General features: G+C 45.3%; 1 protein-coding gene across 5 annotated transcripts in view; it reads left to right on the top strand.

The window, feature by feature from the left end:
* Positions 1-14,451, top strand: part of KMT2E (lysine methyltransferase 2E (inactive)) — a 1,466,695-nt gene that overhangs the window by 783,666 nt on the left and 668,578 nt on the right. For all 5 annotated transcript variants that reach the window (XR_011202375.1, XM_069229869.1, XM_069229870.1 and 2 more), the window contains one exon: positions 6,417-6,534. Coding sequence is in view for 4 of the 5 variants with exons in the window: in XM_069229869.1 (XP_069085970.1) it covers positions 6,417-6,534 (118 nt within the window). In the remaining variant the exon portion in view is untranslated. The remainder of the gene's footprint in view (positions 1-6,416; positions 6,535-14,451) is intronic.

Here is a 14,451-nt window from a genome sequence, read left to right as displayed (position 1 = left end):
AATGAATGAGAGTAGGAGTATCCCTGCTTTCTGAACCATTTAATTGCTCATAAGAATCAGGCACCCTCGAACATTGTGCAAAGTTAGCTTGAATTGGGACAACATGATTTTTGAAAAATTAGCAACCTTGTTGCAAAATTCTTGTGAATTTTCCAATTCTGGGGGGGGCAGTAGCAAGAGTGAGGAAGCGTACCACTCTAAAAAGTTCTCCAGGGACAATATTTGCTTCCTTTATTTTACGCGAGTAAAAGTCAGTTTTAGGTTTATTAATCGCTTGTTTATAATCAGTAAGCACAGATTTAAGCTTCTCTTTTTGCTCAGGATTCTGATATAATTTCCTCGTGCGTTCCTGTTGCCGAAATATATTATTTGTAAGACCGTAAGGTCCTTGGTGTACCAGGGACAAACAGCTTTTTCCTGGCCAGGGGGCTGGGTGTCCTTATCATTAGCCATTTTGACCCGAAAGTCAAATCTGTTGATAAGAGACATGGATTGTTCCTTAGCTATCTCTCAGTCTAAAGTAAAGGCCGGGATAATATTCTGTTCGTTTATCCTACTCCATTGTCTAATGTGCTTTGGGGGGAAAGGAAGGGTGAGACAGAGACAAAGGCTCTGTCACCCTAAAGGTAAGAAGATGGTGATATGTCCACCCAAGGGCCCTTTTCTCCAAAAGGGCACAATTGTCATGGCAAACAAATATCCCATCCAGTAAGTGGCCGGCCTGGTGGGTGACTGATGTAACCTTAAGCTGCCACTCAAAATTCGTCATGAGGTTCAGGAACTCACCAGTATTTTGGTCCTGAGTGTCCTCACTATGAATATTAAAATCCCCCAGTACAATGCACTTGGAGGCCATGGTAATAGGCCTCTATAATGACCAGCCAGTGTTGGAAAAAAGCGTTTTTTGGGCCTGGAGGGTGATACATCTCACCTAGAGCCCTCTCAGCATCTCCTGTTCATAGTGGCAGTACTGGACACAACATTGAATCATGCCTTCCCGCCTCCTCTGAAAATTCGGGACATTCATGCTATGATTCCAGTGTTTCAGAATGGAGCGGATGTTCCAGTCCTGAAGGTCCTACGCCTGCTCGATCTGTTCTCTTCCTGTATTCTGGTGGTCACTCATGCAAGCTTGCACAAGAGGGCTCTCCAGTGGTGCCTCTGCAAGCATTGGTTTCAACACAAAGGAGATCCCAAGGATTCAATAACAATCTTCAGAGACACTGCAGCAGATCTTAGAAAGTGGAGTGTGGAGGGCAATCTAGCTCAAGGAAGACCGTTTTGTCTTCCACCTCCGGTGACCACAGTCATAATGGATGCTTACCCTCTAGGGTGGGGAGTGCATCTGGGGGATCTGGAGATCAAAAGTCTTTGTTCTCCAGTAGAACAGATGTTTCACATCAATCTGTTGGAGTTACAGGTGATTCAGTTGGTACAAGTTTTGACAGACACCACTACCGCAATGTGGTGCATCAACAAACAGGGAGGAGTAGGATTGTATCTTCTCTGGAGAGAGGCTCTGCAACTCTGATCCTGGGCTCAGGACCATCAGATTTACACAGCAGACCATTTGTCCGGAGTTCTCATCGTACGTGCGGATAGTCTCAGCTGGCACTTTTCAGCCGACCACGAGTGGCGTCTCCATCCGGAGGTTGTTCTTCACGTCTTCCAGTTGTGGGGGAAACCTCAGATTGACCTGTTTGCCACTCATGAGAACGTGCACTGCCTATCGTTCTGCATCCTCCAGTATTCAATGCAGGGAGCATTGGAGGCGCGTTTCAGTTCATCTGGAGTGACCAGCTGCATTATGTGTTTCCTGCCATACCTTTGATTCCACGGGTTCTGAGGAAGATTTGCCAAGACCGGGCCAAGGTCATATTAATAGCCCTGGATTGGCAAAGAAGGGTGTGGTACACAGACCTCCTTCAATTCTCACTGTGCCCTCCGCCTCCCTCACAGAGCAGATCTTCTCTCTCAGTTGCAGGGCCAGGTTCTAGACCTCCACCTCCAGAGCCTGCATCTACATGCCTAGAGATTGAAGGGGGCAATCTGAAATATTTTTCTCTCCCGCCGAAGTGATCGGTGTTATTTTATCGGCCAAGCCACACTCCCCCAAGAATGTCTATGCTGGCAGATGGGCAAAATGTCTGAGGAGGGACACATTGATCCTTTAAGGGCACTTATATTTAATGTTTTGCAACTTGCTCTTTCCTTAGCGCAACGAGGATGTGCAATTGCGACAGTTAAAGGTTACCTATCTGCTCTGTCTGCTTTTATTTGTTTACCTGATCAACCCTTTTAAGTTCCCTATAAAATTAAGGTTTTGACTAATAGGTTTCCTCCCACTCCATTGATAAAGCCTCAGTGGGATTTAAATTTAGTCTTAACCTATCTGATGGTTTCACCATTTGAACCATTGCATAGTTGCCCTTAGAGACTTCTTACGTTTTTCTAATAGCTATCACGTTGGCTAGACGTGTGAGTGAGCTTCAGGCTCTAAGCGTAAAACTCCCTTTTGCTACCTTCGATGCTAATAAGGTGGTTTTGAGAACAAGGGCGGCTTTCCAGTAGTGACACCTTTCTAATTAGGACAATCTACTACCCTTCTGTCCTTTTACCCTCCCCGATCTCTCTAAGGAGGAGGAAAGGCTGCATCGTGTGGATCCGAAGAGAGCACTAAGCTTCTATGTGGACAGGACAAAAGACTTTAGGACAGATGATCAGCTCTTCATTGGCTACATGGGCAAGATGAAGGGCAAAGCCGTCCACAAGAGAACTCTCTCAAGGTGGGTCATCCTTTGCATAAAAATATGTTATTCGCTAGCAAAGAAGTATCCTCCTGAAGACATTAGAGCTCATTTGACCAGTCTGCCACTTCTGCGTTGGCCAGAGGTGTACCTGTTGTTGATATTTGCAAGGCAGCAACTTGGGATTCTCTTCACACTTTTGCAAAGCATTACTGCTTAGACTCTGAAGTGAAGAGCGATAGTCATTTTGCCTGTTCAGTGCTGCAGGATTTCTTGGTATAACCAGACAGGATCCCACCTCAGAGTGCAGGACTGCTTTGGAATTCTATTCAGAAGGTGAGGAATCCCTAGGTAGATGTATCCATCAGAAGAACAAGTTACTTATCTTCGGTAACGCTTTGTCTGGTGGATACAGTATCTACCTGTCGATTCCTCACGGTCCCACCCGCCTCCCCATTGCCTGTTTGAATATACCAAAAATGTTACGGGTTGTTGTGGGAAAGTGCCACTGTTGGCATGGTTACCCCCCCATGTGCCTAGTGTTGATGCCAACTTTGATTGAAAGTGTGCTGGGATCCTGCTAACCAGGACCCAGCACCAGTGTTCTTTCTGTACCTTTGCTTCCACAATTGGCACACAGTTAAGTCCTTTGTAAAAGGTAGCCATGGTTCCAAGGTCCCAGTGGCCAGGGAAGGTCCCTAAGGGCCGCAGTATGTATTATGCCACCCTAGGGGAACCTTCACCAAGCCCATACACACTACCTTGAAGCTTGTGTGTGCTGGTGAGGACAAAAAGTCGTCATGGCACCCCTCTCGGGGTGCCATGCCCACATCACTGCCCATGGCATAGATAAGTCACTCATCTAGCAGGCCTTACATCCCTAAGGTAGGATGCACTATACCACAGGTGAGGGCATAGCTGCATGAGCAATATGCCCCTACAGTGTCTAAGTCCATTCTTAGACATTGTAAGTGCAGTGTAGCCATATTGAGTATATGGTCTGGGAGTTTTTCAGTACCAACTCTACAACTCCATAATGGCTTCACTGAATACTGGGAAGTTTGGTATCAAACTTCTCAACACAATAAGCCCACACTGATGCCAGCCAAACTGCTAGTGTAGGACTGACCGGTCTGTGCCAGCCAGCCACTTTCAGACAAGTTTCACAAGAGTGAGTGCCTTTGTGCACCCTGTGGTCAGAAACAAAGCCTGTCCTGGGTGGAGGTGTTTTACACCTCCGCCCTACAAGAACTGTAACACCTGGCGGTGAGCCTCAAAGGCTCAAGCCTCAGATTACAATGCCCCAGGGCACTCCAGCCCCCGAAAACCCCCCACTTTTGTCAGCAAGTCAGTGGGAAAATGAGGGAAAACAAGGAGGGATGGCTACCCCAGCCAGGGCCACCCCTAAGGTGTCCAGAACTGAGGTGACCCCCTCCCTGTGGAATCCTCCATCTTGGTTTGGAGGACAGGGACCAATAGGGATAGGAATGTGCCCCCCTCATCAAAGGGCGTGGGCACAAGGAGGGTGTGGCCACCCTCAAGGACAGTAGTCACTGGCTACTGCCCTCTGACACCTAAAACACCCCTAAATCTAGGATTTAAGAGCCTTCCTGAACCCAGCTCACCAGATTCCTGGCTACCTACAAGAAGAAGAAGGACTGCTAAGCTGAAACCCCCAGCAGAGAAGATGGAAGACAACTGCTTTGGCCCCAGTCCTACCGGCCTGTCTCCTGCTTCAAAGAACCTGCAAAAGACCAGCGACGCGTCCAGCGGGACCAGCGACCTCTGCCCAACTCCAGCAGACTGCTCGGCACCCAGAAGGACCAAGAACTCCCGAGGACAGCGGCTCTGTCCCAGAAAAACCTACGACCAAGTACTCCCACCTCACTCTGGATGCACAAGTCTTGACTCCTGTGCACCCGACGCCCAAGGCCTGTGTCCAGGTGGTCCACCAAGCAAGAGAGGGTCCCCAAGTGATTGTGAGCAAGTGCCCACAATAGGTTGACCTCTCCACCCCTCCACAACGATGCCTGCAGAGGGAATCCCAAGGACCGGCAAAGCTCCGGACAAAGATATCTGACACCTAAAGACACACTGCACCCGCAGCCCCCAGGCCTTGGAGAAACCGATCCCTGGTGCCTCTACGTTCAGCAGGTGGCCGTCCTCCCTGTCCGACCGGTAGGGTGCCTGAGACACCCGCCCCAGACCTCGCCTGCAGCCTCTGAGTGATGCCCAGGGTCTCCTCATAGACCAGCATTAAAAACCCGATGTCCTGTTTGCACCCTGCACCTGGCCGCCTCTGTACTGCTGAGGGTGTATGTTTGGTGCCTACTTTTGGCCCCTTCAGTGCTCTTCTAATCCCCCCTGGTCTGCCCTCCGAGTCGCGGGTACTTACCTGCAGGCAAACGGATTCCGAGTACCCCCTGTCTCCATAGGAGCCCACATTAAAATTGCTCATCTTTGACCTCTGCACCCGACCGGCCCCGTGTTGCTGGTGGTGGGTGTTTGGGGTTAACTTGGACCCCAACTGGTGGACTTCCTAAAACACAGAGACTGAAACTGTAAGTGCTGTACTTAACTGTAAAACGATCTAACATTTCCTTCCCCAGGAACTGTTTCTGAAAATTGCACTGTGACCATTTTTAAAACAGATTATTGCTAATAATTCAAGAACTGTATTACTTACCTATTTCAAAGTACTGTTGATACCTATGTGAAATACAATACTTTTAAGGTACTTACCTGAAACTTGAATCTTGTGGTTCTAAAAATAAATTAAGCAAATATATTTTTGATACATAAAAACCATTGGTCTGGAGTTTAGTCATTGAGTGTGTGCTGCTTCTATTGTCTGTGTGTGTACAACAAATGCTTTGGACTACCCTCTGATAAGACTAACTTCTCAACAACACGACCACAAAGAGAGTATTAATATTACCCACTTTAGCCTCTGTTAGGCCTCTGGTGAACCTCTGGACTCCGTGCACACTATATCTCACTTTGATATAGTATATACAGAGCCAGCTTGCTACAGTTGTATATATTGTATACATATGAAACATTGGAAAATGATATTTCAGAATGTGTGTTTATGTAGCTGTATATAAATATATATATATAAATTATTTTATGGAGTTCGCACATGTTGTGCTTGTGATGTTGGTGTTCACCCATTCGCCCCGAAGGCACAGTAAAAAAAAAGTGGGTGAAACTGACGTCAGCACGCTGGCGAAGACTTCTTATGGCTCCGATGACATCAGACGGAGTCACGTTTGGAGTTGTTTCTTTATGATGTCCTCGTCGACTTGGAGAGCTAGAAAGAAATGGTTTCCGTCGGATGCTGGCGCATTTGCAATATTCAAAAGGTGAAGAATCTACAGGCAGATACTGTATCCATCAGAAAAAGCATCACCGAAGGTAAGTAACTTGTTTATTTGGGTGGCATTGTTTTTCTGATGATGAAGACTGTGTCACTCCGATATGACCCTCAAAGTAAGTATCTCTTCCTAACCCTTGATCCCCGGCAAAAGTTGAGTGTATCATTTTCTATGATCAGCCTTCGATGAAGCTTGAGACTACGCAAGTAATCTAAATAGAACTGGTTTGAAGGCATGCATACAAGCTTCTATACTACATAATGCTAACACAAACAATGTTTATTGTTTTTAGGCCATATCCTTTTGTTTTGTTCTATTCTAAATTTCATGGACTGGAAATGTGTGTTGATGCAAGAAATTTTGGAAATGAAGCTCGATTCGTCAGACGCTCCTGCACGCCTAATTGTGAGGTATGTTTTAACCCCAAGATTCCACTAGTTTAAAAGCTGTTTGTGAATGTATTATATTTTACTTTGTTGTACAAATAGCTCTATTAATTACATTAAGAAAGTAGATTATTTTTTAATCTGGATGCATGGGCAAGCAACTGTGGTAGAAGACTTGGGGCCTAATTTAGATATTGGCAGATGGGTTACTTTGTCACATTTGATACTGACTTCTAGTTGCAGATTACTAACCTTAGAATTTCCCCCAGGCGTTGGACTAGATCCTAAGATTTTTCTTCGAGCAGTACCCCTGCGTACTATTAGGTGCCGCCGGTAGACTCCGCGATCATCGTTGGCGTTGTGGTCACCGTGATGATGTTGCAGTCGTATATAGGCGCGACCCCAGCGTGCTGATGTCAGTTCTTTTCATTAGTAAAATATGTGTGCCTGGCCATTAAATTATGAAGAACTGTTTCATTAAGCTTTTGATTGGAAGTCCTCTGCAGATGTGTGACTTTGGAAAACTGTGCTGCCCAGTCTTTGTAGATTTGTCTGCACAGTCCTGTGCTTTTTCTTCATTGCAAACCCATAGGTGCTGCTTGATGTGGTATGTAGTTTTTGTCAGCATCATAGTTATGTCGTTACATAAGGCACACACAAAAAGTGTTAACCCATTGTGAAAACAGATACCATCCTTTCAGCTCTGGCTATGAGGCGAGTGATGATGGTGGCAACAAGATTATTGTCCAGGAGCAGAGAATTTTTTTTTTGTGCCTGTAAACCTGCGGAGACTGGCTAAGGCTTTCACGACTTGAAGTTCTGTCGAGACCAGATTATTGGGGTCCAGTTGTTGCTAGGCTGGGAAATATTTAAATAACATTGAAAAAGCGCTCTACTACTTGTAGTGTATCCGCCTTATTAAGTGACTCAAACGCATGGAAGTGCGATGGCATGAAACAGATCTAACCTAGTCCAATGAGTCCCAGCCATACCCACACCCCATAGTGATTTTGTACAGATATCACAGGTAAGGGAATTCTTTCTAAAACTGCATGTTTGCATTATTTGTATTATATATGGACGTGCTATGCACTCCCATCATCTAGCATCGAGTTCATAATATTTCAACATATGTTTTGAGTGTGTATGAAATGATTTGCAATCACATTCTCTGAAACCCACTCTGTTGAGTTTGGACCTATTTTGCTTAGCTGTGTGGAGAAGCTATACAAAAGGTCAAAACTTGACTTCCAGAGACCAAGGAACAAAGACTGTCTGGAGCATCAGCACAGAAATTGAAACAAAAGATTTTCTTCATCATCAGCGATACACAATAAAGACAAAAGTGTACTTTAGCTTAATGTCTTGGTTTATTTGCCTGATGAGATTTAAGATCGAAAGAGATAAGGAAAATGCACCATTTTGATTTTCTTGTGCCATACCAGGTTTGCAAGTTCTGGTCACCATAGGGTGTGTAATTTGTGCTTGCCCTTGGATGAAAATGTATCAAAGTGTTCTTTGTGCAAATATTTCAAATCTAAGGAGGCAGTTCCTCAAAGGAGGGATAGATAGTCCCTTTCAAGACTGAGCCATGTGATTCTAATATATGTAACCAAAGCTGTCTCCTTCAAGTCTGGCTGGCAAAATGATCGAGATGCCATCTAAGAACTATGTTTTATAATATACGCAACATGGCACTGACAATCTTTGCTTGACTGCAAAGATTGGAGATCGAAAAGAGGACTGACTTCAATAAGTGTCAACTCCAAACCACAGAGCAGCTTTAGAGAGAAGTTTGACTCCAGGCACGAGATCAGTTTGAAAGGAACATCTAAAATTTTAGGTACTTGGTTACATACTTTTAGGGTGATATCAAGAAGGGCCTTCAGTTCGATTCACCCATCGGCTCAACACCTCAAGTGATGTCTTGTTATAATCTAATATCATTCAACTCAGTATCCACAGATGACTTCACTAATTTCACAAAAGCTTGTGATGCTTTAGGACCACCGGGGGACATCTGCTCACCCCTTATATTCACATTCTCCCTACTTAACAGTTTAGCTACCATTGTGACCAGAACTGTCATCCATCATTTCTTGAAATCTGGACTACTTCCTAAAGGTCTCAAAACGTCCTACAGCAGATGTGTTATAGAAAAACTGATTACTAGTCCCGTAACCCCTTTTAACTATTGCCCAATCTGCAAAGGCCCTTTCTTAGCAAACTGATAATTTACACAGGCAGATGTTTCTATCAGCTTACAAAGAAGAGACTCCACTTCTTTTCAACATCCAAACAGGAATCCTACCAGGTAGGTGCATGAATCTGTATTTATGGCCAAATGAGACAATATCATGGTTACAATAGCTTGTAGTAGAGTAGCATCACACCTGCTCTTTGGGCTCCGTGCCACCTTTGATATGGTCGAATTTATAGGCATACAAGGCAGTGTTCTTTGCTGAACGACTTCTTTCCTGACTAGTAGAACCCTCATTCTATCTCAGTCTCCCTTCTTACCCTTTTCCCTCAGCTGGAGGAGTAGCCACTCAATAGGAGTAACACCTTGACACAAAATGACATTTGGGAGGAAAGAGGTTGGCCCGAGACGAGTTGTCCCCTCCTGCCAGAAGAGAATATGCTAGATCAAAGCAATAATGAGACTGATTAAGAGGGCAACTGGGCATCAAGAAACCGGTGAGAGTGAACATGTTGGTGGAGCAGGGAAGAGATCTTCTAGTACTCTATGGTGGCACTTTACCTCCTCAACCCTATTTCTCGCACCAGTACTTACTCATATAAGGTGTTTCACCTCTGCTCAGACCCACGTGGCCTAGCCCTAACCAATCAAAAGATTATTTTATGTAAGCTACCCCCCCCCCCCCACACACTCTCCCACTTCCCCCTCCAATTACCCTTTCCCATATTTGGGTATGAAGGGCCATGGAGCCCAGGAACCCTCCTATTTTTTTCTTCTGCTCCACTCTCCTGGCTATCTAGTCATAAAGTAAGCCCTGGGAGCATGGGCCACCTGGGGTTGGCTGTCTGTTTATTTTTTTTATTTTCCATCCTGTTGGATGCTGTGCGGGGCACTGTCCCTGGGGATCGTTTTGGTTCTCACCAGTACTGGGTTGGCCGGGCCCTCCTGGGGTGTCCTTTTGTTCTCTTGTTGCGTACGAAGATTTCCGACCTTTGCATGTTTTCCCAGTCGGGAACTTGAGAACTGTTTGGCTTCTGCTCACTGCACGCTTCCTTATACCCGCTGTGGTTTGCTGGGATGAGTCATTGGATTCGTTCTTTGATTTCCTTGACTTATGACTCTCAGAATGTCTGCTTGCCTGATGGTGTACAGGGTTGTTCTACACGGGGCACAGCAGCTTCTTGGGCAGAAGCTCAGGGGGTTTCTTTGTTAGACGTTTGTTTTTCTGCTACTTGAGCTACTCCCTCTGCCTTTTTGTCCCATTACAGGTTGGATGTACGAGACTCCTTATCTTTTGGGTCTACTGTTTTGGCTTCCGTGTCTCATTGACCGGCTTGGTCTCCTGAATGATGCCTTCTGGTACATTAAAATTTGTTTTTTTGCAGTATCCGGAGTCTGTGGCATTGGTTTGGTGTGGACCAGATTGTTGGGAGTTGGCTTTGGTATATCATCATATGAGTAAGTATTGGGATGAGAAATAGGGTTGAGGAGCTAATGATTTCATTACCTACTGGTAATCCTCATTACTCCAAATACCCCGTCACTCGTACCAATACTTATGTCCCTCCTTTCCTTCCTGGATCACAACCTGTTCCCTTGATGTCTTGAGCTTGGGGATATACATGATGTCTTCTGGGCTCCATTGCCCTTTATACCTTGACATGGGAAAAGGTGATTAGAGGGGGGCTCGGTGGGGGGGGAGTGTCTTACGCAAAATAATCTTTTAATTGGTTAGGGCTAGGACACGTGGTTCTGAGCAGAGCTAAGTATTGGTACGAGAAACAGGGTATTCTGAGTAATGAGGATTACTGGTAACTAATGAAATAATTCCCAAACGTTTTAGACCCAAAACCCAATATTTAGAGCAACAAACTTTCATGACACACCTACCTTTATTTGACATGAGGCAGGCAGTTTTTTAATGTTACAAAAGTATCATGCAGTAGCGCACTTTCATTTAGAGACAACACATTTTCCATAAAAATGCCCACTAAATTTGCACGTGGTTTTACTGATGAAACTATACAGCACACACATGATAATATGTGAAAGTTGGGTTTCGGTGAATATTGGTCATTATTGTATCATCAATAAAGTGTCCTGATTGGTTTTCATCCTATTACAATATTTATTTCCATCACACTAGTGAGTTACAAAAAAATGTGCTTCATATTTGCTTTCCAAACTGCTGAATGTGTGCAGTTCCTTTACAAGTATTTACATTTTGTTCACTGTCCTTTTTGTTCTCTTACTGCAAAGTGAGAGGAGTGTGTAAACATTAATCTCCAAGTTAAAAGAACAAGCAGGCATGTGTCTGATGACATAGCCTGCCTTTTGAGCTTTGCTTCCATTCTGCTCTGAACCCACCAAGATCATCTGTGTCTTTCCCCAAGGGTCATCCCTCAGCCCGACCCTCTTAAACGTTTACATGACAGCACTCGCAAACATCGTCCAATCACACGACCTCAACATCGTCTCATACGCCGGTGACCCCGCCCCCGCCAAAACCAACCTCCACAAAGGAGTGAAGGCCATCGCCGAATGGATGAAGAACAGCTGCCTGAAACTGAACTCTGATAAGACTGAGGTCCTCATCCTCGGCCACACCCCTTCCGCCTGGGCCGACTCCTAGTGGCCTGCCACACTAGGAACCGCATCCACACCCACTGACCACACATGCAACCTGGGGTTCATCCTGGACTCATCGATCCTCCTGCTTCAACACCCTCCACATGCATAGGAAGATCTACAGCTGGATCGCCACTAGAACCAGAAGGACGGTCACTCAAGCCCTCGTAAGCAGCAGACTACACTATGGCAGCGCCCTCTACGCAGGAACCGCGGCCAAGCTCCAGAAAAGACTGCAACGCATATAGAACGCCTCTGCACGCCGCATCCTGGACATCCTCCATCACAGCCACATCACAGCCCACCTGAGAGACCTGCACTGGCTCCCCATAAACAAGAGAATCATGTTGAAGCTCCTCACCCACGCTCCCAAAGCACTGCCGGACCAGAATACCTCAACAGACAACTCACCTTCTACACCCTGACCCGCCAGCTTCGCTCCGCTGACCTTGCCCTCGCAACCGTTCTACACATCCATAGAACGACCGCTGGTGGCAGATCATTCTCCCACCTCGCCGCCAAGATGTGGAACACCCTTCCTGTCCACCTGCAACAGACAAAGGACTTTCTAACCTTCAGGAGACACCTTAAGGACCTGGCTGTTCGAGCAGTAGCAGCACCAATGCCCCCCACAGCGCCTTGAGACCCTCATGGGTGAGTAGTGCGCTTTACATATGCTTTGATTGATTGATTGAAAGATGGAAAGGCTCTGGAAAGATGTTGATTCCATGTGCAATAAGGTGTTGGAGATGGGAACCAAAATGCTACATTCTTGTGAGGCAGGTATTGAACTATTTTCAACACTCAAAGCCTTGCAGGTGTACCCAGACAAAACATTATAGCTATGTGAGGAACGTGATAATCATTCTTTGGTAGAAAATATTCACAAGAAAGGTTTGAAGGGTGCGAGTCGGATTTGGAGGTTTTTATGGTTTGTTTTCTCCTCTACCTTCCTCATAGATGCTCATTCAGACCTGCACTTAGATTGGGTTCAAAAAGGTGGGACCAAGCCACTTGTAAGTGAACCTGAAATATTGTGCTAAATTTTAATTATTTTACAAAAAAAGAAAAAGTGTAGGCGATCAGCTGGAGAACATTCAAAATCTAATTTTCAAGATTGCTCCTGCATGTTCCAGGACTTCTCTCCCACTGCCTTGCAGCAAACACATATCTTTAAATCTATCACTGTAGCTAGTTGAAAAATTATAACATTTGTTATTGGTGGGCTTTAGCGTTCAAAATTGTCTTTGAGCTGGATATTAAAGCCCGTTATTGCACTACTTAAAAACGAAGCTGCAGTTGCTATTGAATCACTTTGATGGAGTTGCAGGGATTCCTGAAAGTTTGGGGGCAGGCTTGTCAGTGAAAGATGTGACGATCTCAGAGAGTCAGCAGTGGGAGAAAGGTAAAGCAACTGAAATGTAATGCTTTGCAGGAGATACTGCAGAAAAGATCCAGTTTGGTGTTGTGCTGTGCCACACCTCATAAGAAGAATGAGTTGAGTGTTGTGGGTCTTTATTTGTTAATGACTTGAGATTTTAACATTAGGCACCAAGGTAAAGATCCTCGTGGGTTTGTGTATGCCTGATCCTTCTGTACTGGATAGTTGAATTGGGTGCTTCGTACTGCCTATTGGACTATTAATGATACATATTAATGGGGCACAGGTGGGCTGCTTCCCAAATCACATTTAGGTTTATGGTAGGTGATTCCAAGCAGACTCCAATTCATGGACAAGAGACCTTCCTTTCCTTCATCCTGGTGATGTTATACTATTTTGGAATTTTGACTCTTGTTTTTATTTATTTTTTCTTTAGTCCTGTTATTAGGCTTATTGTCTTGCTATTGGTAAGCTCTGATACTTATATGAGTGATTACGAGTAACAATCTGCTGCCATACTGTGGTGGCTTGATTTTGTATTGTATTATTTAATGGTCCGGAGCTCCGCTTGCTGTAAAAGAGGGAGAACATCTCAAAATATCTAGTAGATAAACTTCAGGATATTAATTGCATACATGAGACAAATCCCCATGCATCAATCAAGCTAGGTTGAAAGAGAAGCGGTACCCTAATTCAATATTTGGTGTTTACTCTATAAGCACTATGTTATTATTTTTTTCACAGAATCTCACAAGACCTTGTCATAGATATTGAAAAGGATAAGAAAGGGTGATTTGCTGCAGTCAGGAGATGGGGTGGAGTGTTTTAACCATAGTAATTGTGCCCCGAATACGGCACAGGATCAGTTTTTATTACATTTACTACAGGTAGTTTCAGAATGAGTACTGTAGGAAAGTACCCTCTTTTTGGCATGGCTACCTCCACTTTTTGCCTGCTGTCAGTGTACTTTGGCTTTTTTCACTGGGATCCTTCTAACCAGGACACCAGTGATTGTGCTCTCTCCCTTTAAGTTTGGTTACTTAGGACTTTACACCCCCCAGAATTGGTATACTGATGCCCCCATATAAGTCCTTAGTATATGGTACTTAGGTACCCAGGGCATTGGGGCACCATGGGTTCCCCATGGGCTGCAACATGTATTTTGCCACCCATGGGAGCCCTTGCAAAATGTTTCTGCAGGCCTGCCATTGACACCTGCGTAAAACAGGTGCACTACAGGTCACTGCACCAGGTCACTGTATGGTAGGCCCTCCTAGCCCAGAAGGCAGGGTGCATGTACCTGTGGGGGTGCCCCCCGCAGGAGCAGAGGTGCCCCTACAAACTCAGCTCCATTTTCCTGGACTTCGTAAGTGCGGGGAAGCCATTTTTACCGTGTACTGGACACAGGTTACCACTTGTCCAGCTAAACAGTGGTAACTCCGAGCCTGGGCATGTTTGGTATCAAACATGTCAGAATCATACCCTAATACTTTTGCCAGTATTGGTTGTATGATTCCATGCAGTCTGGGGGCTCCTTAGAGGACGCCCAGCATTGCTCCTACCAGTCTCCAGGGGTTTTCCGGGCATCCTGTGCTGTTGCCATCTCTCACATAGGTTTCTGCCCTCCTGGTGCTTGACCAGTTCAGGCAGAGGAAGGCAGAACAAATGATTTCCTGTGGGAGAGGGAGGTGACACCCTCTCCCTTGGAAATAAGTGTTACATGGCTTGCCAC

Source organism: Pleurodeles waltl, chromosome 4_1, assembly GCF_031143425.1.
Source record: "Pleurodeles waltl isolate 20211129_DDA chromosome 4_1, aPleWal1.hap1.20221129, whole genome shotgun sequence".
NCBI lineage: Eukaryota > Metazoa > Chordata > Amphibia > Caudata > Salamandridae > Pleurodeles > Pleurodeles waltl.
This window is presented reverse-complemented; position numbering and strand designations above follow the sequence as displayed.